Source organism: Doryrhamphus excisus, linkage group LG4 (assembly GCF_037039965.1).
Source record: "Doryrhamphus excisus strain RoL-2023G ecotype Guam linkage group LG4, RoL_Dexc_Guam_v1.1, whole genome shotgun sequence".
Taxonomy (NCBI): domain Eukaryota; kingdom Metazoa; phylum Chordata; class Actinopteri; order Syngnathiformes; family Syngnathidae; genus Doryrhamphus; species Doryrhamphus excisus.
The window spans coordinates 13,848,479-13,876,476 of NC_136360.1; the positions used below are offsets into that span (position 1 = coordinate 13,848,479).

Below are 27,998 nucleotides of genomic sequence, written 5' to 3' on the forward strand. Positions count from 1 at the left end.
ACGGGCACCCCTGTTTCAAGAGGATGTTGTGCTTTGAGAGGTTTTTCATCGGCTCTTTCCTTTTTTCATCTTTTCAGAGACCGGAAGATGTCGGAAAAATCCATGACATCCAGTACTTTGGCTTCGACGGGAGCTTCCCCCTCCAGTACTACCCCTACTACGGCAAGCTGCTGCACCCCCAGTACCTCCAGCCCCTGGTGGCCATCAAGTTCAACGTAACCCACAACCAGGAGGTTCGCATCGAGTGCAAGGCGTACGGCGCCAACATCGACTACAGCGACAAAGACCGATATCAAGGACGTTTTGACATCAAGCTCACAGTCAGCTCATGACCTCGGTTGTGATCAGCGCACCGTCGCTTTAAAAGTCAAGTTTAAACAAAAAAAGAAAAGGCAAAAGCAACTCCAATGTAGAGCAAATTGAGATATTAGAGAAAAAAAAACGACAAAAAAACACCACTAGTCTTTGAAGATTCATACTATACAGGACCTCCACTTAAATCAGTGTGCTTCACACTAGGCTTCTGTGTGTGTGTTGAGGCTTAGAACGTAGTAGCAATAGCGACATATTTATTCTACTGTACATGAATATTCCTTGAGCCATGGATTACTGTCAAAACTGCAATTCCACTACTACTGACGTGTAGCGAGACGTGTTTGTGTCTTGTAATCTCTCCGTGTCTTGTCCGCTTTCAGTGCTCCCGGCGCGCGGGTGTGTTTATGCGTGTGTGTGTGTGTGTGTTAACGTGCTCCGACTAACTGAAATACTAGCGTGGTACAGAACCTCTTTAGGAAACGCTCGACACGATCAAGTTGACTGTGGGAAGGATCAGTTTGTACGCCTTTTATTCCTTTGTCGTTCTTTTCGTAGTTTTTAGTCGAGTTGAAGCGGGCGTGGCCCACTCTTGAATGTTTTAGCCATTTTCATGGTGGAAGAATTTTATATTTATGCAGTTGTACATTTTTTTTCTCACTCTATATAAAAGTGTCATGTTTCAATCCGATACCAAAGTCACTGGTGAAAAGTTGAAAGAGTATCCAAGGCAATGCAGTATCCCGTGTTAGATGATGTTCACTTACCGTGAGAAGAATTTCATGTTGTGGGGGTGTAAAAAAAACAAAAAAAAAACCAAACCCATCAGAACACTTTGTCCAGAGTCGTCTTGTTACTTTATTTAATCTGGCTGAAACAATAAAAGAAAACAGAGATAAGGTCTGATGTGTGTTTGTGGTCATCCATCCAAGATCTTAAAGAAGTACTGCACCTGTGGAAGACACGCATGAGCCCGGTCGGCCCGGTTAGTTGGGACTAACGGTGAACAAGGAGGCTTTATGCCTTCAGATCAGCTGGATGGGTCAACAGTACACAGCCACCAGCGCCCCCTCCCCCTCCATCCCCCTAAACAAAGCTTTTGTTTCAAATCCCTTTGGCCAATCCATTCTTGTGTTCCCGTCACACCGTGAGAGATCTGAGGCGGGCCCGGCCCACGCCTCGGTCATGGGACACGTCTGAAAGGCCCATTTGCACAGAGGCTGGGAAGGGTAGGGGGACAGGATGCCTGTGACTATTCCCATTCATTCAGGTCACTCTCCGGGCATTCAATACATTGGAACCGGACCGTTCAGGTTGTCTTAGGAAAACCTTTAGCCTCTCGGCCGAGCAGGCTTCACCCATTCATGCTCCAAGACTAGATAGGACAGCTCCAGCTTTAAATAGAGATGTGCTTTATTCAGACTGCAGCTGTCCTATCTAGTATTTTCACCAAAGTGTGGGCAGTTTAAGAGCTGCAATGTCTACCTGCCAAAAGAGGTACCACAATATATTCAGACTGCAGCTGTCCTATCTAGTATTTTCACCATAGTGTGGACAGTTTAAGAGCTGCAATATCTACCTTCCAAAAGAGGTACCACAATAGTGTATTGGAAATGTGTTGTTCAAGATGCTGAAATTTTGACAAAAAAAGTAATTATTAAGACTACAGCTGTCCTATCTAGTATTTTCAAATAAGTGTCAAAATATGCCACGGATAGTATCAAAAGTGTGTTGTCTCTGATGGTGGAATTTGGACGGTTTAAAAGTGTTCAATAAAGGCTAAAGACGTCCTATCTAGTGCTTTTCAGCATTTTGAAGTGTCAAGAGATGCCACAGTGTATTGGAAGTGTGTTGTCCTTAATGGTGGAACTTTAAATAGTTTAAAAGTGCTATATCCAGGCCAAAGCTGTCCTATCAAGCACTTTTCAATATGATTAAATAAGTGTCAAGAGATGCCAAAATAGAGTTTTGGAAGTGTGTTGTCGCTAATGCTGGAACTTTAAATAATTGAAACAGTTTAAAAAAATGCTCTATTCAGGCCAAAGCTGTACTTTTCAGAATGATTCAATAAGTGTGAAGAGATGTCACAATAGTGTATTGAAAGTGTATTGTTGTTAATGCTGGAATGTTTAAAAGTGCTCTATTCAGACTAGAGCTGTCCTATCTAGTCTTTGAGCATGAAGCGATGAAGGCATACATCTTGTAAGTCAACCTGAACAGTCGGGTAGAGGGCAGGGTTTGACTCTGTATGAGACCAATAACACGGAGTATTAGCGTGTTAGCGTGCCAACGCCACCACCCACCTCTAAGACGGCGTCTTCAGGAAGGTCTGTGCAGTGGACGCCGTTCTTGACTTTGTCCGTGCCGTAAAGAGCACGCAGCGTAGTCGGACGAAGGTGCCGCGCGATGTCCTGTAGAAGGAACAACATTTTTCTCCTTGAGTCTCCAATGGAACTCATTTATCCCACTGACCTTGAACTGAGCACGGGTAAATACTGTTAGTAATGAATCAGTGAGGTGATGGAGAGTGTGTGTGTGTGTGTGAAGGACAATGTCGATGTAAATGGTTTAGTGGTGTTTATTAGTGTGTATGTGTGAGGTCAAATGTCAACATCACAAGAAGGCGCCTTTGTTGTAGGAGACAATGAAGGACGTAAGCCAAGGTGGACTGGTCTTCCTGCGTTTATGTGACTTCCTGCCTGACACGATCTGGATTTGCAGATGACACGCCCACTTTTTGACTTCACATGATTCTTTTTTTTTTCCTCAACGGCATCACATGATCTGCTTTCCACGACTCAGCGATTGCAGTGTGTCCTTTCAGGTTTCCTCTCCTGCCAAAAACCGTCATCTATCAGGCGTGTGTGACTCACTTCTGCTTCTGCCCCCCCCCCCCCCCCCCGCCTACCCGACCCCCTCCCCCCGGTGGGAGGGCTTTCATTTCCTGGAGGCACAAAGTGGCCGAGCGAGGCCGGCTGTGACCTTCACGGAAGGACACATGCTCAGGATGCTGCCTGTGGAATGTTTGACACAGCCGCCATGTTGGAGCCGTACCAGCAACATTACCTACTCAAAGGTGTCAAAAGTGACTTTTTAATTGCTTACGAGCATCAAAACACGATAAAAGGCTGTCTACTTTGAGGACAAGTGGCTCCTTTGTCAAATTGAAGGAACCCCCCCCTCCTTACATCCTTATGAACATGGATGGTTCCACCTTGGACCCGCCCCTAGCGAGATGACAGATGCGCCCACCCTATGTATACACCCACCGGTTATATGGCGAGTTTTCAAGGCTCACGGCATGATCAGCACACAAAAAATAACTGAATTGATACCTAAAGGGGTCTGATTAATGACTGGGTAACGCAAATGCCACAATGGGTTTGAGCCATCAGCATTAAAGCTACAAACCCAAAACCTTGTGTCCCTGGTGGTGCTTACTTAAAGCACTGATACTTACTGTGGGACATCAGAGACACAAAAAGGTAGTAGTATCCAGCTTAGAGTTGGACCACATGATGGACAGTCATCATATGCATTAAGTACTAATACCATAGACGTAGACGTAAACAACACACTAGCTAGTATTAGGACTTAGCTTCCGTCAAACATGGCGCCGAGGAACACAGACATGGAGATGGAGTAGATGGAGTGTGTCTCCAAAGGGGGAGAAAGGGAAGGGGAGGAGCGGTGTGGCGTAATCGTGTTAGTCGTGTCATTGTGATGGTTGTGTAATTGTGTGGGTTCCTCCTGAGTGACCTTTCTGACACAACTTTAATTACATTGTGCAGAGTGAGCGGCGTCGCGCTGGCGCTCCACCGATGATGGCGGCTTTCGTCAAAGCATGTGTGCGCACACGCACACACACAGTATTTTTATGTATGTGCAATGGACAGGGTAAAATGTAAAAAATACAACTACTATGCATTCTAAGTAAATTGTGTACTATTATAACTTAGTCACACACACACAGAGGTCAGTACAACCTATTCTCACCATCCCATTAATCCTCTCTAGAGGTCACGACCTTGGCAGACAAAGAGGTGTAGAGCAATCACTACTAGTATCTAAAAGAGACATAACACCCTCTTTATTCGTCACACTGAAGCTGAACTCTGACTTATACGATGTATGTCAAACACAATACCATAATTTCTAAGTAAATACTATTACCAATAATATACATGCATTAGCCTTGTCAAGCGATTAAGAGTGTAATCAGATTAATCAAATTTTTTGCAAATGAATTAATCATGATTAATCGTGATTAACAACTACTTCAAGCATAGTTAAATAGCATTATCCAATTATTGTTTGTCTTTGCTTTTCTGTTGATTCAGACCAAAAATAAAGACTTTGTTGTAATTTTCGGAGTGTCCATGAATGCATCCCGCCGTGATCTAGTGCCAATGAGGAAGTGTCGTTCCGATGACTGTATATGGTGTTTGGATTGCAGCGCTGTTGATGTGTTCAGGTCAGAATAAAGTTCTAAAAAAAGGTCAGACTCTGTGTGACTCTGCTGGCAGCACACCACAAATACATGTGGACCACCACAGATAAATGTGTAGCTACTAGAAAACCAAAATGTGATACAAACAAAATATTCAGACTAATAAAACATGGTGTATGCACACATTCACGCAATTTGTGGTCCACTTTGCGTAGAAGTATGCATATATTGAAGAAGCTGACTTTCACAAAAACGGAGGTGGAAATACTGGACAAAGCGGCATATCAAATAAAACATACCGAGGCAAACTAAGCGACAGAAACAGAGTTTTCCCCTCATCCGGTCAAGCGAGTGTGCAGGTGTTCCTAATGCTATGACCTCACCCATGGATACTATTCACCACGTACGCACGTCCGACGCCAGACAAAATGAGTTTTTCCTCGCCCTCTCACGTTTTCGTGTTTTTGCGGTCATAAAGCAACAGCAGATGGCCCCCGGGGAGAGGGTTGCTAATGTACTGGGGGTTAGGGGGGGTGTAATCAATAGTCAAAAAGCCGCTGCAGATGGAGGTCATGTGATATGGTCAATTAGATCCTCTGTTACAGCGACATGCTGGAGCCACTGATGTTTACATATTTATTTAGTTATTCTAGTATCATACATATTCATCTGTTATTAATCATAGTCTATGTGTGTGTTCGTTTTTGGAAAGAAGAAGCCAATAAAATTCACTTTTAACTAACATGGTGATAGATTGATATATCACTCCATGATGAATTATAGGTTGATGAAGCTGGAGGAGGATTGTTTCAAGCTGGGTCCAATGATCTTACGTTAGCTCGTCTACGCAAACATGAAAACTCATTCACACCGATAGTAACCTCTGAAGCCAACCTGTTTGGTGCAGATCTGGATAAAGATGCAAATCACCGTTTTCTAACTGGATTATTGACGGGACTTGCATGCCATTCTATTCCATTTCTTTTGTTTTGGGAGTTTAAATGCGTGCTACCGCCACCTATAGGACTGGAATGGAACACTATAGGACACCATTGACAACCCACCAAACGTTGGCATTTGTGGCTTTACTTCGTTCTATTTATGGCTACCTGGACTTTGAACTTTTACCATCACATAAGTACAATTTCCATTTTTTAATAATAATTTTTATGTTTATATTTATATTATTACTATACAATTACATATATTTGTAATTTATACTTTATACGTATATGTATTGTGCATGATTTATTCGATATATTTTATTATTATAAAATAAATATATATTATATATATTATTACTGTTGATAAATTGTATATGTATTACACTATAAATATATAAAAAATATACATGTAGTATATTCATATCATATATGATTTATTATACATATTTTTATTTATGCATTTTTTGTGATTTTAAAAACATATGCTTTATGTATTTGTATGATTATTATATTATATTGTATTATATGCAGTACATATTTTTATATTGTTATATTTATAAATGGTATTTATTTGTAATATATATCTATATTAAACAATGTATTGTAATCATATTATAATATAACATAATAATCACCTTAAATATATTATAATCATATGATATGATTTAGTCTACATTATATATTAATGTATAAATAAAAACTGGGCTGTGCTTTTTTGTTGTGTCTCCTCCAGGCGGCTGAAGGAATACGTCATCGATGACTGTACCAGCTGATCAATCAATAAGACAAAAGGGGGCGGGGCAGTCTGTCGTTATTATCAACGCTGTCCACTCATGTGTTGTTTATCGATAAGTCGATAGCCCGTTGCGAGTGTAAACATTTATGAAGGAATACTGTGACCTCAGCTATGTACGTGTCCTGTTGGTGAACCCCCCCCCCGGCCGCCATGTTGCAACACTTTACACGACGCGTGTCTCACAGTTATGTCACGTTTGTGCCACACTGAAGGTCGCTGTAAGGTCATAGATGGTGAGCAGGAAAAGCGGGAAGTGACTGACATCACTTTGTGTTGTCAAATAAAATAAGCCCCGCCTCATTGATTGATCTGGCCTGAAAACAGCAATGGGGCGCGGAAAAGCGACTTTGATTGGTTCATTTGCTAGCCCCGCCCCAACGCCGGCATCATTAAGGCGACAATAAATGGATGTGGCCACTATCGAGCCAGGACCTAATTATTTTGGCAACAAGAGCAGGATGTTGGGGGTCATGTGACCTGGTAATCATTAGCTCATTAATTAGGCTCATCTCTGACCTGGGGGTGCCAAGAAGGACGCAGGATGAAAATAAAATATGATTGATAATTAACCCAAAATGCAACAGATTGTGCTGAGTCACGTTCCATCCAGGGAGCTCTTTGCCTCCCGTCGCCGCGGCAACAGAGCCTCGGCGTGACATCCATTAGATTTCACGTCACGCACCTGCACGACGCTGTTTCCAGGAATACACACACACACACACTAGTGGTCTTGTCTGCTTGTGTCGAGCCCTGACAACATTCTGCTCTTTTAGATGGGATATTTTAACTTAATTTTATTATGTCGTTTTTTCCATCCATCCATCCATCCAGCTACCAGGGGTGCCAAACCAATATTTAACAGTATTATGAAACGTTACGTGGTGTGTGGCGTCTGTGTGTCGGCCACCGTAGGTCAGGGGGCGTCAATGTTTGATTATTATTCCAACTGTGTCACTCATGTGTCATGTGTGTCATGCATATAACGTGCACAGTCGCAGGGTCGCGTGATCATGTGGCAATTCGGTCACATGGTCAGCTGTGCAAAGCCTTCATCATAGGAAGAGCATTTTCCCAGCATGCCTTATCTTTTCAGCCTGGCGAGTTGCGTCTGTGTTTCACGGTAGCTCGTTATCAATGTAATGGGTGCTGGACGGGTGATGCGCACACAGTTTGTCTGAACTCACCGGATCGGCGGGCCCGCAGAATTCCCTGAAAGTCTTGGCCACATCATTGCCGTGGATCTCCAGGACCATGCAGGGTCCCAATGACAACTCGGTCACCATGTCCTACGGGGTCGTCAGACAACTCTATGATGAAGATGATGATGGCAAACGCATGCATGTATAATGTGTGTGCACACAGTCAGTCAAATGTCATCATTTACTGTGGGGTGTCCCCCGCCCCCATTGACAGGCCACTCACCATGTATTCAATCACCACACCTTTGTAGACTTCGTAGAACTCCTCCGCGTTGGCTTGGTCCACGTTGAACTGGAATGAGACGGAAGGCATCATAATTCCAATTCAACACACCTGGATCACAGGTGTCATGAAGTCATCCAACACATTCTAGTTCTTCCCCAACATCTCCTCACGCTTTGTGCACTGAGAAATGATTCCCTGGCATATTCTCCTCAAAAGTGGGTCGCGCCTTAATGACCGTTGGAAAGGGTGGGTCCCAGGTGGAGAACCCCTGTTTTAGAGTATTAAATATAGGCATTTTTATGGCCGTGGCCAAGATTTGTTGTCTACGGTATCTTTGTTTAATACATAGCGGGCTAGAATCCTAAAGTCAGACTTTATGATGATAATAGCGTGTGGTTTTGATCCAGATCCAGCATTGCTAGTCCACGTTATTTGGTTTGGTTACATGTCCCAATAGTTTTGTCTGCAGTGCTGACTGAGTGAGTGGAACTGTGGCGTGTTTACCATTTCCAGAGCTGAGATGCAGAAGCCAGCCTCAGTGATGGACTTGAGGATCTTGCCGGCGAGGCCTGCAAATAAAGCACATACGTGTTGAAATGATGGCGGTGTTGTGCTCGGGTTTTCAACCATTGAGGCCACCCTGATGTGAAGGTTTAGGCTCATGTTCTTATCAGGAGTTGACCACGGTGCAGTTTTTGTGGGTTATCTTCGCTGGCAATGAGCTCAGGCTGCCTCCCAGCATCTGGTTGGACAGTGAGAGGGTCTCAAAGGGAGGGATGGAGGGAGTGGGTGGATATGCTTCAGAAACCGTTCAGATACCACCACAAAGACGCTGAAGGTCACACGGCCCACCGATAAGACCTTGCCTTCGCCTTCACTCTGATGGAGTCGTCTGCTTGGTGAGACCGAGCGTCTCCCGAGTCCTCTGCGCCCTCCATAGGCGACAGCTCGCCATCACCCCCCCCAAACAGCTGCTGGTGTTGCTAGGCGACGCAGCACTTGTGGGTGCCTGGCAACAGAAGCTTAAGCTATTCCAGTCATGTCTGCATGACAACGTTAGAGTCTTCCTCCTCCGATGCCGCAGCGTGATCGCCGTGGGGGCGCACGGTCATGGCTCGTCCAGACGCTAGGCCACAGGTCACCTTAAGTGTGCTTGACTAACAGGGAAACCCACAACAGGGAAACATGCTTTTTGGAATTCTACCCATCATCCATAATCTATATGTGACACGTGATCACATGTCTTTCTCTTTCAGCTAAAAAGAGGCAGCTCAGAATGCACATAATGAGATGAAACTATTCCTCAAGCCTTCCGAAAAAGCCTCCAAAAAGAGCCAACAAGTGTGCACAATGTGACCTGCATATTAACCAAGCTACAGTGACATTGATATTATTATCATCGTTATTAACATTGGTAGTTACACCTCACACCGAGGCTCGCCCACAGTGTGTCAGCATCACACTCACAATACCTCAGGTCACTAGCGAAAGGTAACACTACATATTGGAGCTAGCTTTTTGTTTTTCAGTTTGGAAAAGTTATTGGCAATGTGAAATCAATGCGCCCAGGAAGTTTCTGCTAATGCTTAAAATGGCCAAAATACTGTAAATCAGGGGTCTCAAACACAAGGTTGAATGATGCTGTAATGCTGCTTCTGTCCACTAGAGGGAGTTAGAGGATCCGGAGCCCAAAGCTCAGATGGAAGCTGATGTCAATGCAGTGCCCCAATGATTGGGCTCCTCAGACGCAATGCGTTGTGGGAAAATTTGTGGGATTTTTTTCAATTTAAAATCATATCGGTATATTTGCATATTTGTCACATACACCTTGTGAGTGTTAAGTTGCTATGTGATGAATTTAGTTGTGTTAGTAAAGTGTTCTATGAAAGATAACACACTGTTTTGTTTTTATATTGTTCTGTATCATGACTTCAATTTCCAACGGGTGGACAAGCTCATTGCGATGCACAGATAGCACGTGATTGGTTCCTGCCAAATACAGTACAGTATCATTTCATCACTGATCTGTAAGCAATTAGTAGTAATTCCTCATTTAGATTTATTTTTTTTACACTACAATAGTACATTTTTTCCCACATTTAAATCATTTCTATTTCCCTCTATTTTTGTTTATTTTGTAGTAATTTTTATTATATTTTATTATTATTTTTACAATTATTTATTTTTATTTTAATTATTTGACCCCAACAAAAAGCACTTAGAAAGCTCTTCCTATACATATTTCTGAACATATTTATTTTGCTTTGTATGTTTTTGCTGACTTTTTTTCTCCCCCAGAGTCCATAAGAATTACATGCACAGGCATCAGGGCAAATTATGCAAATTTTGTAATAGTCATACACATGTAAAGCGGCGTTAAAGGGGACCTATTATGCAAATTTTTTAACCCGTTGTATTGAGTTGTCGTCTCCTATAGAGCAGCTACACACAATAACCAGCACAGAAAACGTTTTAGATCTTCCAGAATCTGCACCTATTCCAGGTGTATTTCCTTTGATTTGTGCTTACCGCCAATACGGTCTGTTTTAATTTATTCATGCCCACTCCGCTTGATTTGTCACACGCCCAAAGTGCTTCCTAACTATGAACTATATGAGGAAGTCCGTCATTCTGTGACATCACAAAGGGGCAGTTTTACCACGCCTTTTGAAACAGAGCGTTTTGAGCCATCCCAAACTTCATTCAGGGCTCACTTCCAAATATGCAAACCTCATTATCTGAAACTTTGGCATGGTTTAACACGAGAATACAACATTTTAACTTCATTTATAGGTCAGAAATGTGCAAAAAGAATAATAGGTCCCCTTTAATTAGTCTATAAAACAACTAAATTAAAACTAAATAAAACTACTCACCCTTTGGGGAGGCGTATTTAAACGTAAGGTGTTTGCAGAGCAATACTGCTACCTAGTGGTGTATTGTGTGTATTGCTGTTGTGTGTGCCTGATAGCAAAGCTAACTATCTTGGTGCTTGCGTGACTTTCTTCTCCACCAACTTTAACGATGAAGATCCACACAGTCAGCCTCCTCCACACATAACAGTGCGGCGTTGTAAAAACACTCAATTGCTCAATTGTTCCCCGGCAGGCAAAACAAATCTTGCTATGGAGGTTTTTCTTTCTGTAAACCATTCTCACGGCAAAACACCCCGACATGTCTCGACAGGCAATGTGCAGGACTTAAACATCCTTCACCTTGGCTGATTACCTAGAAGGTGTGGTGGGGAACGGCACATGCCATCCTGATCCTGCCGCGTCATCATAAGAGTGGATGTTTTTATCATTCGGGACTGAATGTCATCAGTAATCACTCACCGCCTCCGTTTGGATTTCACAATGTTAAATCTTTCAATCCCAAGTGAAAAGGGTGAAACTTGCCCTCACGTAAGCCAATCATGTCACAGCCGTGATCCATGGGCTGGGATCAGTGCGGGGATTTGGGGAAAAAAAACAAACTCAAGCACTTATTTTGAACATGGCATATTTTAGAGTCACGGGAGTGCCATGAGGGTCACAATAATAATCCTAGGCTCATTTAACTAAGCTATACTAGATCAGGGGTGTCCATGGACTGTGTGAATACATTAGAAGTAGTGGAAAACAGGGACTTACTTTTCAATCACCCTGTATAGTAGTTCAAGAAAAAAACGGCATCTCATCGTTGTCATCTCAGTGAAAAAGCCTATTGTTAGTATCGACTTCTTCAATAATCTTCAAAAGATTTATTTTTGTGGTGTTTTAACTTAATGACCATATTATTTTTACTTTATTCCCGTAATATTATCCACATAATTTTAATAATTTTATCATAATTTTCCACAACCTAATTTTCCAAAACTTACAGCTGTATTTTGTTTCATCTTAAAAAATATATATTTAATCTCATGCTAATAAAATGACATTATTTTCCCTCACAAGATTTTGTTCTATCAAAACGATTACTTTTTTTTTTGCTTTTCCATTTCTGCTATTTTTTAAATTTTCCAACTATTTATTGTAAAATTTCTCCTCATAATTATGGCTTTATTACCATAATATTCAGCAAAATAACCTTATTTGGTTTTGTTTCTCGTATTACCCCTTTTAGAAAAGCATGCATTTTTTAAATATGATGCTTTTTTTTTTAAATATGATATTTTTCTCAACTTTTTCTCATTTGATCATAGCTTTGTTCACTTAATATTTTAACTTTGAGTATCATTCAGCTGCATTATATTCAATATTGCAATACTAATCATTTCAAACATAAACATTTTTTGATGTACATTTGAGCCTGATTTGTTGTGAAATGCGTCATATTATATTTCTATTGATGGTAACAAAAGGACGTGCCCACAGTAGACATTATGGAATATTTTGGAGTCTTCTATGTATTTGCGTTTAAGGCTGACTTGGGGAGGCGCAAGCTCTTACCTTCCGACATGGCGTGTGGTTTGATGATGCAGCACGTGCAGTCCAAGTAGATGGCCGTATTGGGTGGACCGTGGCAGATCGCTGTCGGGAAGAAGAACTCCAGCTCCTGTGTGACGCCAATGCATTAGTAGTATAGAGGACATTTCGGAGCATAAAGCGTCTTACTCTGGCAGCGGCAGCCAGCGAGTCCGAACCGTGTGCCACGTCTTTGCCGCCCTCGGTTCCGAACTGCGCACGGATGCTTTGCGGCGCCTCCATCCGAGCCACCGCCGGGTCCGAGGGTCCCAGGAGTTTCCTCCAGACAGACACGGCCTCGTCGCCCATCAGTTCCAAGGCAACCACGGGGGCCGAAGTCACCAGCTGCACCAAGGAACTGAGAAGCAGAGCAACACCTTGTTTATTATTTATATACAAGAAGAAAGTTGAAACAGATGGAAACTGTAATTTTATGTGAATAAAGTACAAATATTCAGAGAAAAAATTGTATTCTAATAAGAAAAAAGCTATTTTACTTGAAAAAACATAATATTATGGAATATTATCTTAGAAAATTGCCACCTCCAGGTCAGGGATGAGGTTCTGCCCCGAGTAGAGAATATAAGTACTTCGGGGTATTGTTCACGAGTGAGGGACGTGATGGAACGTGAGATCGACAGGCGAATTGGTGGCATCGGCCCGTTGTGGTGAAAAGGGAGCTGAGCTGAGAGGCAAAGCTCCCAATTTAGCGGTCCATGTTCCTACCCTCACCTATGGTCCTGAGCTTTGAGTAGCGAATGAAAGGACAAGATGGCAGCTACAAAGGCCTGAAATGACGCTCTCCCTTGGAGATAAGGTGACGTAAAGGGCACGTTTGATGGATGGATGTATTTTTAAAGTTGTAATATTATGAGAAACAAAAAGTCCTAATGCTAAGCATAGAATAAAGCATAATAGCAACAGGTGACGCTATCCTGATGGTTGTTTGCTGGCTCATTAAAATGTTCTTTTAGGTCATAAAGTTCTATGAGCTATCCCACACAGTGTGCAATGAGGTTGTAAAAGCTCTCGCAATCACAACAGTTAGCTTTGACACTCACTTGAAGAACGGCTTTGATTGATGTTCCACATAAAGGTCTGCTGCTTGGCTCCTGGAAAGAAAACCACTCTTGTGAGCCAATAGTATCATTGATAACACATACGAAAAAAGGTGGAAAAAACATGGAAATGTGGACGATGTGTGCTATTGACGACATCCTTCTGTGTCGTTCAGTCCTGCGAGATGTTGGAAGGTGTCTGTGGGAATTTTGGTTCTCTTGTAAAGTCAGAGATCACAGATGTTGGACCTGTTCGAGGTCTTCCACACCAAACCCCTCCCAGCGCACATGAAGGGAAAAGAATGTACAATAAATTACAGAGCATGTCCGGTGGGATACGTTGTAGTCGCCTATGGCCATGTTTATCTAACTTTGAATGTTTTATTGCTGCTCTACCCGTTCTTAGTGTGTTTGAACTGTTTCAAAACACACTTTTTTCACCTATTACAGTCCACGAGCAGAAGTTTTATTTCCGTCTTAAATGGTTTATTTCATCTTATTAGGTCTACTATATTGGGTACAACAAGTGCAAAGCCATTTAAAGCAGCCATTACAATAAAGTGATGAGCCAATAGCCACCACAGGGAAAAAAATGACCAGAAAAAATGTGTAAGTTTTATATATTATTTATGTTTTCATTTTCTCTGTTTATATCTACTATATTGGCTACTAGGAATGTAAAGGTGACTATAGGGGTGCTATTTTGTGTGTAGACATAGACTTTCTTTATTGTCATTGCACAATAACACAGCAGTGAAATTGCCAACGAAATGTCGTTGCCTGGCTCCTGTGTAAATAAATAATAAACAATAAATAATAAATAATAAATAGAAGAAGGGGGAAGTACCTAGATCGTTTTTAAGGCTATAACTTCAAAAATATTCAATTTATTACTGATGAAATACTATTTAGGTTAATTAGCAACACCAAATTGTCCATAGGATTAATATGAATATGAATGTGAGTGTGGATGGTTATTTGTCTATATGTGCCCTGTGATTGGCTGGCGACCAGTCCAGGGTGTACCCCGTCAGCTGGGATAGGCTCCAGCATACCCCCTGCGACTAAACTCTGAACCCCCGACGTCACTCACTCTGCTCCTCTAGGAAAGACATTTATGGCAACACACACTAGACCGATTCTTATTTACTCGTTATGTCTACTATATTGGGTAATAGGAGTGTAAAGGTTGCAGGCCTCACAACTAGGAAACCCGAATTCCATTCCACCCTCGGCCATCTCTGTGGGGAGTTTGCATGTTCTCCCCGTGCATGTGTGGGTTTTCGCCGGGTACTCCGGTTTCCTCCCACATTCCAAAAACATGCTAGGTTAATTGGCGACTCCAAATTGTCCATAGGTATGAATGTGAGTGTGAATGGTTGTTTGTCTGTATGTGCCCTGTGATTGGCAGGGTCTACCCCGCCTTTCGCACGAAGACAGCTGGGATAGGCTCCAGCACCCCCCGCGACCCTCGTGAGGATAAGCGGTAGAAAATGAATGAATGAAGGTTGCATGTCTTGAGGCTGATAATAATGTTAAAAGCCATATTTAGAAGGTTGTGAAAGGGCTTTCTATGCTCCAAGTACAAAATATTCCATTTATAAATAAGGATTCCTACTTTGCAGAAATTCACTGGAACCAATTAATCAAAATACAGGAGTGATGACTGGACTGACTTTAAAAAAAAAAATCACCATGTCAGATGCGTCATCTTGGCATTGGTCACCATCAAGTTGGCGGCGAATGCCATTTCCAGGATGTCTCCAATCTTCAGAACGCCGTCCGGCTTTATCAGAGCAAGCGTCCTAGACAACAACATAAGACCATTTCAGAGCTGCAACCAGATGATATATGCTCCAAAAAACTTAGAAACATTACATAAAGTATTTAACAAAATAACTGTATTTTTTGACCTCATCCAGCATGGAAATGCTGATGTGACGCTGTGTTCTGCTTAGGCGCAGTCTAAAAATAAGCCCCAGCTGCACGTTTGTTTGACAAGGTGAGGTACCTTTCTTTTTTGCTGCCCAGCTTGGTGGCCGTGTAGTGGTCGGCGTAGTCGACGAGATTAAGCTGACGCGAGAAGATGTTGACGCGGTTGCCTACAAACATGTCCTGCATGCGGATGTCGCCGTATTTGGTGCGCCGCAGGAATGTTCTCTGGTTCTTCAGGTCAAACTGCCGAAGGGAATTAAAAATAAACAGTCAAGATGGATTAACACCAGGACCAGGATGGACAAGTGTACATAATAAGTGTGGCCAGCCGCAAATGTTTTAAAATAGCACTAGAAATCTCAGCTTAGCAGTAAATAACATGAAATGTGCTTTCAAAGGGAGCCATCATGGCTGCAAACAAAACATACACACCATATTTTCTCAACTAGCATGTCGAAAAATAGACTAGGTAGAGGTGATATTTCTTAAAGAGGTTTTTAAAATAATATTGGATCCCATTGGGGCACAACTGAAAGTTTATTTTCATAGAATACTCCATAATCAAATTTGTGCAGGGTAAATCTGCATTCTTCTCCTATTGGCCGCCATACTTGAATTCAGCAGCCTGGTTATGCTAAGAGTTCACAGTTCACTGGTGCCCAGTGCCCACTCTTCGCATTAGTAATCAGATGTGAGTAGTCTGACGTCATCCATGGGCATTTATGGCATCAAACTTCACCACTTACCATCTCCACTGAATTGTCATTTGGGTAGTAAAAGAATTGGTAGCGCCGCACCAGACATGCCGCAGGGTCGTACCACTCTGCGAGGAAGGCAAAGCGCTCCTTAGTGTCCTAAAAAACAAAACAAAAAAAAAAACAAAAAAACTTTTACACTGATTTCCACACAGGGTCACAAAGTGACAGTGTGCAAGCACTGCAGCAATGCATGGTGGTAGACGACCAGTGTATCACACTGGACGGTGTAGTAGCGCCACCCTGTGGGTGGAATTATATTTTGCTGCTTCATTCAAAATTTAATTCGAATTTACTTTGGTTAAGGCTTAACCTTAAGTATACCTAATGCTGTGGTCTCCGAGCTCGCATTTCATCCTAATTCTGCAGTATTTTTCGGTACCAACACCACCCTTTGCAACAGTGTGCCCTTGACGCCTGGATAGAGTTGCCAAAGAGATTGGTTTAATACAAAGCTTTGATTTGATTTCTGTTTATGTACAAAATGTACATGCTAGCCATGTAGCTAATGTAGTGTAACGGAAACATGCGGTTTCAAATGTTTTGCTAGCTTGCTTGTCAGGTAGTCGCCGGTGTCTACCTTCGATATTTGTTGGAATAGATGGCGAATACAAAACTAACTTGCAGTGTGTCCACGTCGTTGCTGTTTTATGGATAGACACTTTCATGAACTCACCATTATTTCACGTTAGCGAAGTCTTCATGTCCCAGTCGTGTTTGGCGAGCGTTAGCTTGCCGGGCTATGTCGATGGTGCGTTCTTGTTACAGTGTAAAAGTCGGGATTTCCAATAGTTCTTGAATGAAGCGTTTCATTTCAAGATGCGTGCACATACTTCTTTAATACATTTGACTAGTTTGAACAGTACTTGATGTATTTGTTATGAACTTATCGACTGGACATTTGTGTTTTATTACTCGTTTGCCGCGGCTTGAAGAAGAACCGTACTTTAAAACGTCCGAGGAAATTTGAATGCAACAATAGTTTCTATAGCAACCGAACTACAAGGTGAGACGCATTCAGGAACAAAATACAACATGATTTTGAGCTGTACGGTATATTGAAGCATTGTAACGCTGGGTATTAAAGTGACAAATAACACAATAATTGAATATACACATTCAAGGAATAAAACACGCGAATTTAAATAGTTCAGCTTGACTGAACAATTAATATTAGCAGCGTCGTTGAGAATGTCACTTTCAAATGTGGAAAATGTATAAAATAAGAACTGATACGTTTATTTTTGGGAACACAAAGCAAAATGACTTGACAGTATAGGAACAACAGCAACATTTAGGGGTGTGTTGCAGTATTGTGGAGGTGATAACACTCGAGGTGGTTAAAAATCCTATTATCCACGAACGCAACAACCCACCCAGCAACCCGGAACCAAAACAACACGATGCAGAAATGAAGCACATTTTGGCACTAACTTTACGCTTGACTTTAACAAGAGTGCAATAACTTCCACGTTATTCCGCTTTATTTTAACATTATATAATTTATTTACTAACTTTAGTCTTCTATTTGTCATGAGTTTACGCGCTCGTTTGAGAAACTACGCGAATGGAGATGGAGCTCTCCTGTTGGACGGTGGATTAGCAACACAACTGGAGGCTCAAGGTGCAAAATTGCAGGTAAAATACAATAAAATTGTTATTTCCTAAAGCGCCTTACTCGGTAACCTGAAACATGCAAAATGAAGTGACAGCAGTAATATTTAGCAGTACGAACACTACTATTAATAAAAATAATGTGGTCAATATTTGTTATTTGTCATTTATGTATTTTAAAATATTATAATGAATAATTTATTGTTGTATTATTTTATTAATATAATTATATTATTGATATTCCAGGGAGACCCCCTGTGGAGCGCCAGGCTTTTGGCTACAGATCCTCAGGCTATTAGCGATGCTCATCACAGGTGCGTGCAATAAACACTTCAATACTTGACTTTAAGTGGTCATATACAGTTGTAGATAGATGTAACACAACACTCGTAGCTTTCTCAAGAGCGGCGCCGACATCATCACGACAGCCACCTACCAGGCGACCATTCAAGGCTTCGTCAGACACTTAAATGTGAGCTTGGACGTCGCCAGGGAGCTGCTGGTGTCTGGGCTTCACCTCGCCAAACAGACGGTCCCTGCTTACGTGTCTGACACTCATGGGAAAGGTTTGCAGCAGCGATCTGTCTTGACTGTGTGTAACGTGTGTTATTGAGGCCGTTTGTTCACATTGCGGGCAAGCGTGTCCCCTGGTGGCGGCGTCGGTGGGACCGTATGGAGCCTCCTTGCACGACGGATCCGAGTACACCGGGGCGTATGCGAAGATGATGAGCGTTGAGGTGAGATGCTGCAAAATAAACACGATACGTGACAGACTGTATCCCAGTCCAGGAGAACACAGTTTCTTGCTGTGGTGTCCCCCAGAGCTCCATTCTAAGCCCATGCTATTTTCCATGTACACTGCAGCTCCTAATGCCTAATTGCAATTCAACTTCTTGAATGTTCAACCTGAAGGAGCTGAAATCTTGGCATAGGCCTCAGCTGGAATGTTTGGCGGCGGCGGGAGCTGACCTCTTGGCTTTCGAGACCATCCCAAGTCTCAAAGAAGCCGAAGCGCTGGTGGAGCTCTTGCGAGAATTACCAAACTGCGATGCTTGGCTCTCCTTCTCTTGCAAGGTAACTCAGAAGTGGACGGGTGTGGCTCATTCTCCGGGAGTCCTCAACCTGACCTCTGCCCCCATCAGGATGGGGCATGTCTAGCAGACGGTAGCCCGTTCGGCGATGGTGTTTGTGTGGCAAACAAGTCGACGCAGCTGCTGGCCGTGGGAGTCAACTGTTGTACTCCTGAGTGGGTGGAGACTCTGCTGGACTCGGCCAAGGCACTGAAGAGTCCCAACATGAGCTATATTGTGTACCCCAACAGTGGGGAGGAGTGGGATGCTGAGCAGGGGTGAGTCAAAATGTTTGTTTTGATTTAACTTTCTGTGTATTGCCGTAAATGACAACAAAAGTCATGCATACTGTAAATTCACCACTATACAATAATAAATAATAGCACATTGTCATCTTATGTTTTTTTTTCTCACGCAAAGATGGAGAACATCATCGGGGAAATCGTCGATACCAGCACTCAGTCACACGTGGATCAAACAAGGCGCTGCTTTGATTGGTAAGAAGATGTTTTGGTTTTGTTTGTTTTGTATTTCACATTTAATCAGCCTCATGTTGCTAGGCAGAATTCCAAGGGCACAGTAATAATATATACAGCATTACATAATTATTTATAAATGTCATTAATTGGAAGGAAGACTGTTTAAAGGCATAGAAACAGACTATCAACACACTACTACAGCATGAATGGCTGATGAGGATATACATGCAACTATATGTCAGCAAACATTCCCGATACGTGTTCTAAATGTTTAAGTGAGAAAGGCAGCCTACTTCACTGTATGTGGACATGCAAAACAAAATGTTCTGGAAACATGTCTTCAATGTTTTGAAAATGAATGTCCCATTGAGTGCTAGACTGCATGCTTGGAATATACCCAAAGGACTTTATTGATGTGTCAAATAGAACACGGATATTGGACGTTGGACTTTAGCTGGCTAAAAGAGTTGTTGCACTTTGTTGGATGAGTATTGGTGCGCCTACATTGGGACCGTGGAAGGAAGAACTATGTAACTATGCATAGGACTTGAACAATTAACATATATTCTAAAAGGTAAAAAGAGAGATTTCCATAAACTCTGGGAAACATATGAGACCTTGTTGGAAGAAGGGAGCACTATATACTGTTTGGATATTTATTTTTTCCCCAAATTTTTTGTCACAAATGAATGCAAGTATGGACAACACAGTACAATCAAATCAGAAGTGTATGAAAATGTAACAGGCTTGCCTTTGTCCGTCAGGGGGTTGCTGCCGCGTGGGTCCCGATCAGATTGCTGAGCTGAGACGACATTTGGAAGGACATGGAAACATAACGATAAGATGATGGCCTCAGGAGATGTGATTTATTGGAAAATAAATGAACAGCAAACACACGTGTACGTGTACAGTGATGTCACCAGTGAGGAAAAATAGGTCTGGTGGTCACTATAAACAATGATGGAAAAATACCATATATACTACTAAATACAACTAAGTAGGTTGTACATTTTTTTTGTCTACAAAGACAAAAGAATGGTAAAAAGTAGGCTGTAAGGTGACATTACGTCTCGTTTATGTACAAATAAATAATACTATCATGTAACAACTTGATACAAATACATCAAACTTGTATTTCACCACTAGAGAAAAATAGTCCCAAGATGATGATGTCACTGCACTTTTACGGATACTTCACGCCACTGCCGCCTCTGGATGGAGGTGGTATTACAAGTGGACCCTGTTAACGGGGCTTCTTGACAGCTGCGCCTTCCTGCCGGGTCGATGTGGGGGATTCAGTCCATCTCGTCCTCCTCCAGGTCGCTGTCGGGGGAGCTCCTCTGTCTGTTCTCTGCGGTGTTAGGCAGGCGCCTCCAGGTGGGGTCCTTCTGACTGCCCATGCTGTGTGAGCGTCCCAGCTGGACCAGGCGCTTGGCAGACGTCCTCCCCTCCGCTTCATCTGTGTCGTGACGAAGGTTCTCCAGATTGAGAGCCCAGGGGCCCAGCTTCTGCCAGTTGACCCTCTGGAAGGCCATGATGCAGTGCAGGTTGCCGCCCACCTGTGACCCCACAATGTTACTGGCTACTTCAATGGTTCTGCTTTTTGTGTACTTGCCAGAGCTGCTCGCCTGGGGTACCTTTTTGGTGGTGCGCCTCTGGATGCCCTTCTCCATATGGCGAATGTCCAGGTATTCTGGATTCTGGGTGTTGAGGTCGGTCACGATGTCCAACCACCTGCACAACAACACTTAAAACCCAAAAAAAGACCCCCACCCCCCAAGAAAAAAACCAAACTCCACAGGTGCTTACTTTTTGCAGTGGATAGCTGCATGCTTCCTGCTGGGTTCTCCAATCAGGATCCAGTGTTCCATCTCACTGGTGGGCAGAGGACCTCTAGAAAAAAACAGACTCTATATGAGGACTGGTGTGACGTCATCTGTGCCATCTTAAAAAAAAAAACAACCCTTTTGTCCCATTTTTGTATTTGATTTATGTCCTCATTTCATCATGTAATATCACCAAGTGTGACATCACCATATCACCATTTGATATCATCATGTCTGATACCATATGGCATTTCTATGATATCACCATGTCTATGTCACCATTTTCTGATATTACCATGTGTCTGATATTACCAAATGGCTGATATCACAAATTCGGACATCATTCATCTGATATCCCCGCTGTCTGATATTACCACGTGTCTGATATCATCACATGCCTGATATCGCTGTATGTCTGAAGTCATAAATATACTATGTAGCCATGGATGTCCAAAGTGCGGCCCACAGCACCTTGTACAAATACAATTAAACAGAAACAGCAAACAGCAACATTGAGAAATATAGAGCAAAAAGTGCCAAGATGAAATAGTGAAATGTTGATACTAATAATAAGACAAGTTTTTACAACATGGAAAAAATATCAACAGGGCCCCTGCAAAAAGTGCACCCCTTCTGTGTTGCCTGTGCTATTACTTTTGTGATGACAACATGACATGGTGGCATGGTTACCTTTGACCCCCATCAGTCAGACTGACTTGAAATTTCTCACACAGCCCGATGCGCTCTTTACAAAACACCCAGTGTACCTTGTACGTGTTTATGCCAAATTTGGTAGACAGCTTTACGCGACTGACAAGCATATGTGTCAAATTTGAACAAGATTGATTGAAAAACATGGCTGACTAATTGTCGCCATGAGTTACTGAGCATTTAGCAAAAAATTTATTCCAAAGTAGAACCCATGGGGGGCACCACTAATGACCCCCAACCACCCATGGTAATAGGTACCTAATAAACCTAGGTAATAATGTACCTGTAGGCCTTGGCTGCTTTGAGGGGTGTGGCTTCAAAGCCCACTGGGCAACAGTAGTGGTTCTGGCAGTGGTAGATGTACGCCATGGAGCTGTCCTTCAGGCCCTGGGTCAGCTTCAGCAACGCTCCCTCCGCTAAAAAAAAGAACAATAAAACTGTTTTTTTAAACAGTCACATGATGATTGTGTCGAGGAGCGGAGACTAGCCTGTTTCTCCCGCTGTCTTGTGTTTGCCGTGCGGTTTGTACAGGATGTACGAGCAGCCTCGCACACGGAAGTTGTCGTTGATTTGCCGGAACCACCTTGAGTGGCGAGAAGAGCACAGTCTGCACCGTTAGCACACTCCTCCGCATCGCCCATGGCCATCCGAAAATATCATACCGCATAAGCGTGGCGTTTCCCGTGAACGGCCCGAACTTGATGTCGTCGAAAGGCGGCTGGTAGCCTAGGATGTGCAGCGCTTCCTCTTGAGAGATGGGCGGCAGGCTAGCCAGCAAAAAAAAAACACCACAAGTCAAGACGCTGCATTTTTTCATCATCAATGACGCTGTTGCTGCTCACCTTCCTGCGCCCAGTGTGCTGTACAGGAAGTTCCAACACGACACCAGCGACGAGATCCCACATGACGTCTTGTACTGCGGCCGGCTGATACAGTACCTGACACCCACCATCAAAACACTTGTTACACTGCCTGTGTGCCTGAGTTCTAAGTTCATATAAAATGCACTTTAAACAAACATGCTCTCTTCTATTGTGGAGTTGCATCATCACCTCTTTGTAACATAAAAAAACATAAAAGACATATGACTAAGTCTCTGGTAGCGGACGAGTTCATGTCTTAACAGCTGGCAACAAAATATGTCCACCTTTATGATAAACTGCACTAATCGGGTCCAATTAGCCATTGTTTTTCTCTTCTGGGTCGTGTGACAAGGTATCAAGGTGTTAGGTGTGAATGCGGAGCAGATGTGTTCAATTTCCTGTTATCACTAGCCACGTTTACATGAGGAGTTTTTCTCTTTCCGAATGGAATCTTTCCGAAAACAATGGTATACATGGAAAGGAATATTCCAATCTCTTGTCTACATGCGCTGCTATAATCAAACAGAATAGTCAATGGGGCATGCACAGTAAAGCGTAAACATCAACATCACGTGATACCGACTTCCTCAAGTTTTTCTTTCACTTATTGGAATAACTCCGTATTGCCAGTTTTTCGTTCATCCAGTCTTGAAATTAGATTGGATCAAAAACAAAAACTTTCCGCAGCAGTCTAGTGCCGATTGCTCGCCTCCATTTTTAAAACTGAAGAACGTCTGGAGCTGCGTGTTACGTCATATCTGAGCAGAACGCACCTGGAATAAATTAAATTAAAATAAATAAACAGGACTGGCTGCATGGCGGTCTAGTGGTTAGCGAGGAGACCTGAGTTCAATCCCACCCTCTGCCATCTCTGTGTGGAGTTTGCATGTTCTCCCCGTGCATGCGTGGGTTTTCTCCTGGTACTCTAGTTTCCTCCCACATTCCAAAAACATGCTAGGTTAATTGGCCACTCCAAATTGTCCATAGGTATGAATGTGAGTGTGAATGGTTGTTTGTCTATGTATACGTGGCTACTCTCACAATTGCTCACTAGAGGTTCAATGATTATTCCACAACACACACTACTTCTGTTTGTGTGGCTTCCTTACTTTGCTTTACAATCAGCATTTGTGTGTTTGAACGTAACAAAGAGGACTTTACCAGCGTCTGAGGTCCAGAACTTTCCTTTGTTTGACGTCCTCCAGCGAGGCATGAGGCGGGATGTCCTGCAGATTACGGCTGGGTCGGTCCGACTTCAGCTTCTTGGTGCTGCACTTCTTTACGTTGCCTGTAAGGGAACCAGTATCAGTCAGGTGGAAAAGGAAGTTGGACTAAGACCGGCGTGCCTGGAGTGCAGATTCTAAAAGTATCATTTAACAATGAAAAATAAAATAAAACTGCAAAAATTTTAATATCAGCAGTAATTTTACCAGAATTAAAAATCATCTTAGGGGCAAAAAGTTGACAAATTAAAGAAAAAAATTGAATAATAGGAATATTATGAGTGACAAACAAAACAATAAATTAAAAAAGTAAATAAATAAAATAAAAATAAAATAAATAATAAAAAGTTCGAATTTAGGTTGTGGAATGTAATAATATAATATGTAATGCTATGCGAAATAAAGTCAGAATTATGAATAGAAAACTTACAAGAAGAGAATAGTCAATATTTTATTTTAATATTATATTATATTTTTATTTTAGTGGCCCATGTTCACAAAACAGTCCAGTGTGAAATGCCTGTGACAGATTAAAATGCATTTCTTTTGCTGGTAGGGAATCAGGAACTCCAACCACTTGTGCCTGATGGTGGCATCTTTAGGAATTGGAAACAATTGGGGCTTTACCTTACGAGCTATTGCTAGCAATGTAGTAGAGAGCGTATCTGGCTTCAGAATCAGAAATTGTTTTATTGCCAGGTATGATCATACACATACTAGGAATTTGTTGGGGTGAAGTTGGTGCAGACACATCTATTAAACATGAAAATACAAAATATAACAGTATAAATACATATACACAATCTGTCTTTTGTTTGTTTTTTCCAGAAACTTACAGATATAAGGAAGGCCGCTCCTCTGTGACATCACAAAGGCACAGTTTTTACCACACCTTCTGAAACCAAGCGTTTTGAGCCATCCCAAAGTTCTTTCAGGGTTCACTTTCAAATGCGCAAAACTCATTGTCTGAGACTTTGGCATCATTTAACACGAGAATACAACATTCAAACTACATTTATAGGCCAGAAAAGTGGAAAGGAAATAGATCCTCTTTAATGCTTTTGTTGAAGCCTCTCAGATCATAGCACCTGGATTGGTGTGTGTGTGTGTGTGTGTGTGTGTGTGTGTGTGTGTGAAGAATACAGTGCATTTATGGAGGCTCCGTTGTATTAAGAAAACCTTAAAAACAAAAAGCCAAAGCAAAAATGTCTCAATCTGTCAGCTGTGTTATTTCTGTGCTAGCTGTGCAAAAGCATTTTGGGAAACATGACTCTATGATGCCTGAAGAGTCGCTCTGGACGTTGAGATGACACCTCTGGCTTTTAGCTTGATGCCAAGCACAAGAGGCTCAGGGATGTGCAGGGGCGGAGCTGATGGGTTTTAGATTTGCTCATCAAGCTGCGTAGGTTATTCCAACTCAGGGGAACATTTTACCCCGGAAACTGACCTGAGATGGTACGTACCTGTTCGAATTTTTCTTGTGAGCACCGCCTTGAAGTCGCTGGTGTCTATCTCCCACGCCAGGGTGGTCTTGACATCAGCAGAGGTCACGTCCTCCATATCACAGTCTCCATCAGAAACAGTAACGCCACTCGCGGCCTGCGGCTTGGGCGCCGCCAGCCCGTCGTCCTGTTTCCCCACCACCGCTGCCGCCTGGTTGAGGAGGGCGTAGTCGGAGCAGACCGTGTAGAACTTCTCCCGGGAGTGAGTGACCGGGAAGGTTCGGGGGAGGAGCAGCTCACCACTGGACGCCCGACGAGCTACGCCCGCCTCACGGGCGAGGGAGCCAATGAGGCGGCGGTCCTCATCCTTCTCGCCATGAGTGGTTCTCTGCATTGCTGATGGTTCTGCTGGTCCGGCGGGACTGTCTGAAGTATTGGGCATGTAGGAGCTGCTTAGAACATGTGTTGGGTTGGGATGATAATCTGAAAGTATACAAATTACAACATATTAGTAAAGCATACTGTGGTTGAATTACAGCTTTCTGTATTAATTATAAACTAAACACTACCCCTTTATAGATGTAGAGGTCTTATTCTACTAAATGTACTCAACTAGCACAAAGAACATGCTCAGAGGGTTGCTGATGGTTCAAACATATGATAATAATCATAACCCACTGCTAGCAATAGCAACCATTTGTTACATTTATAATACTAAGCAATATAAATCTCATTACATCTGGTTCCAACAATCCTAGATCTCTTTTTTCTTTTTTTTAATAATCAACACACTGCTAAAGCCCGATGACAAATCATCCTCATCAAATGTAACCAGTTACATTCCTGTCCACAATTGCCAAAATATACAGTTCTCTCAATCCCCCCCGACCCTCTGCTCTCCGGCTCCGCTTAGCGACTCTCCCATTTCACACCCATCTCACCTGTGCAACTCACTGAAGTCCTAACTGGTATCAAGACTTCAACCGCTCCCTGGATTCTATCCTGGAGTCTATCCCAGGGTACACCCTGGACTGGTGGCCAGCCAATCACAGGGCACATATACACAAACAACCATTCACACTCACATTCATACCTATGGACTATTTGGAGTCGCCAATTAACCTAGCATGTTTTTGGAATGTGGGAGGAAGCCGGAGTATCCGGAGAAAACCCACGCATGCACGGAGAGAACATGCAAACTCCACACACAGATGGCCGAGGGTGGAATTGAACTCGGGTCACCTCGCTGTGAGGACTGTGCGCTAATAACTCGACCGCCATGCAGACGTGAGCTGATAATATGAAGTATAAACTCCTCCCTTTCCACAGTCTTTGAAGCTGGCGGCAATCACCCCCACACTCAAAAAGTCTGGTCTTGATTCCAATAACCTCTCTAATTTCCGTCCCATAGCCAACCTACCTTTTCTGTCTAAAATTCTTGAACGTGTCATAGCTGCTCTACTACAAACTCAGCTCTTTCGTCCCAAACACAGCACTGAAACAGCTCTTCTTAAAATCACCAGTGATCTTCTTCTCTCCCACGACTCTGGCCATCTTACCATCCTCATTCTTCTGGACTTCACCGCTGCTTTTTGACACCATTAGCCATTCTATCCTCCTGTCCCGCCTCAAGAACGGCCTCAACATCACCGATCTGCTCTGTCCTCGCTCCAGTCATACCTCACAAATCGTCAACAGTTTGTGCACATCAATAGCTGCTCCTCCCCCATAGCCCCTTTACTTAAAGGTGTTCCCCAAGGTTCGGTGCTTGGTCCTCTCCTCTTCATCCTCTACATCCTCCCACCTGGCAACATCATCCGTCATCATGGCCTCCGTTTCCACAGCTACATCGATGACATACAGCTATACATTTCCACCACCTCCATCAACTCCAATATCTACTCCACCCTCGCCAACTGTTTAACCGACATCAAAACTTGGATGGAACACAACTTCCTCAAAGTCAACAGTGACAAAACAGATATAATCATCTTTCCCACCTTCAAAAAGCAACTCAAAACCCATCTGTTTAATGTCTAACTTTTTATACCTGACTGCTGTGCCCCCGTTTTAGCTCTGAATGAATGAATGTTATATTTTTATGTCTTCTACTCTCTTTTTGCTCAACGTTATTTTTCACTGTAAAGCATCTTTGAGTATTCTGAAAAGAGCTATATATGTTGTTATTATTATTAATTAGGTAAACGAATACACGTGTTTGCATGAACGATAATCTGGTCTGCACATCACACAAACATACACTTACACTGACCAGCAAATTCAAATGACATTAAAACAATAACGAAACATAAAGTGTCCTCTTTCACCTGAGGTGGAGATGAGCACACACAATCTGCGAGGTAGGCAGGAGGTATAAACACGCCCAATTTAAGTGTCTGTTCCGATATGTTGCTCCAAAATACACCATGCGGGAATGTTTGGACTTGTTAAAGCGTCAAACTAGCCACAAATTGGCCAGCAGAGTAGAACATTAGCTTGCTTACATGTCAACTATTAACGCTTAGTAACTACTAAGCGGCGTCCTCCTGACCCGCTATCACTTCCGGATTAGCTTCTCCAGACTGGACCATTCTGAAGAATGGGGGACCTTTTTAAACGTGAGACAAATATGGAATAAAACACACAA

The 27,998-nt window shown here is 42.7% G+C and overlaps 4 protein-coding genes across 6 annotated transcripts in view; 2 read left to right on the plus strand and 2 right to left on the minus strand.

Annotated features, from left to right (window-relative positions):
• atp1b1a (ATPase Na+/K+ transporting subunit beta 1a) overlaps window positions 1–1,215 on the plus strand; it is a 13,918-nt gene extending 12,703 nt beyond the window's left edge. The window contains exon 6 of the mRNA XM_058072725.2: window positions 78–1,215. Within this exon, the coding sequence (XP_057928708.2) occupies window positions 78–332 (255 nt within the window). The 3' untranslated portion in view covers window positions 333–1,215. The remainder of the gene's footprint in view (window positions 1–77) is intronic.
• On the minus strand, window positions 413–17,005 carry nme7 (NME/NM23 family member 7). Of its 2 annotated transcripts, XM_058072721.2 has the most exons (12): window positions 16,800–16,991; window positions 16,115–16,222; window positions 15,445–15,611; window positions 15,128–15,238; window positions 13,437–13,487; window positions 12,526–12,733; window positions 12,361–12,466; window positions 8,432–8,496; window positions 7,925–7,993; window positions 7,687–7,788; window positions 2,616–2,723; window positions 413–1,264 (listed from the first exon to the last, which is right to left on the minus strand). In XM_058072721.2, exons 1-12 carry the CDS (start codon window positions 16,800–16,802, stop codon window positions 1,232–1,234), a joined length of 1,131 nt encoding a protein of 376 aa, XP_057928704.2. In that variant the 5' UTR covers window positions 16,803–16,991; the 3' UTR covers window positions 413–1,231. The 2 variants fall into 2 exon arrangements, with proteins under 2 accessions (XP_057928704.2, XP_057928705.2); XM_058072722.2 differs by lacking the exons at window positions 413–1,264; window positions 2,616–2,723 and having other exon boundaries at window positions 7,687–7,809; window positions 16,800–17,005.
• Window positions 17,006–17,479: 474 nt separating this feature from the next.
• LOC131129308 (betaine-homocysteine S-methyltransferase) lies at window positions 17,480–20,312 on the plus strand. Its single transcript, XM_058072723.2, has 8 exons — window positions 17,480–17,761; window positions 17,984–18,051; window positions 18,131–18,303; window positions 18,377–18,474; window positions 18,650–18,811; window positions 18,880–19,085; window positions 19,228–19,304; window positions 20,051–20,312. The coding sequence occupies exons 1-8, from the start codon at window positions 17,657–17,659 to the stop codon at window positions 20,131–20,133; spliced, it is 972 nt and encodes a 323-aa protein (XP_057928706.2). The 5' UTR covers window positions 17,480–17,656; the 3' UTR covers window positions 20,134–20,312.
• LOC131129305 (basic immunoglobulin-like variable motif-containing protein) lies at window positions 20,133–27,906 on the minus strand. Of its 2 annotated transcripts, none has more exons than XM_058072720.2 (10): window positions 27,679–27,906; window positions 25,373–25,834; window positions 23,848–23,974; window positions 22,666–22,761; window positions 22,486–22,590; window positions 22,312–22,406; window positions 22,107–22,239; window positions 21,096–21,179; window positions 20,924–21,020; window positions 20,133–20,845 (listed from the first exon to the last, which is right to left on the minus strand). In XM_058072720.2, exons 2-10 carry the CDS (start codon window positions 25,791–25,793, stop codon window positions 20,582–20,584), a joined length of 1,422 nt encoding a protein of 473 aa, XP_057928703.2. In that variant the 5' UTR covers window positions 25,794–25,834; window positions 27,679–27,906; the 3' UTR covers window positions 20,133–20,581. The 2 variants fall into 2 exon arrangements, with proteins under 2 accessions (XP_057928703.2, XP_078646374.1); XM_078790248.1 differs by having other exon boundaries at window positions 27,856–27,904.
• Window positions 27,907–27,998: the final 92 nt, after the last annotated feature.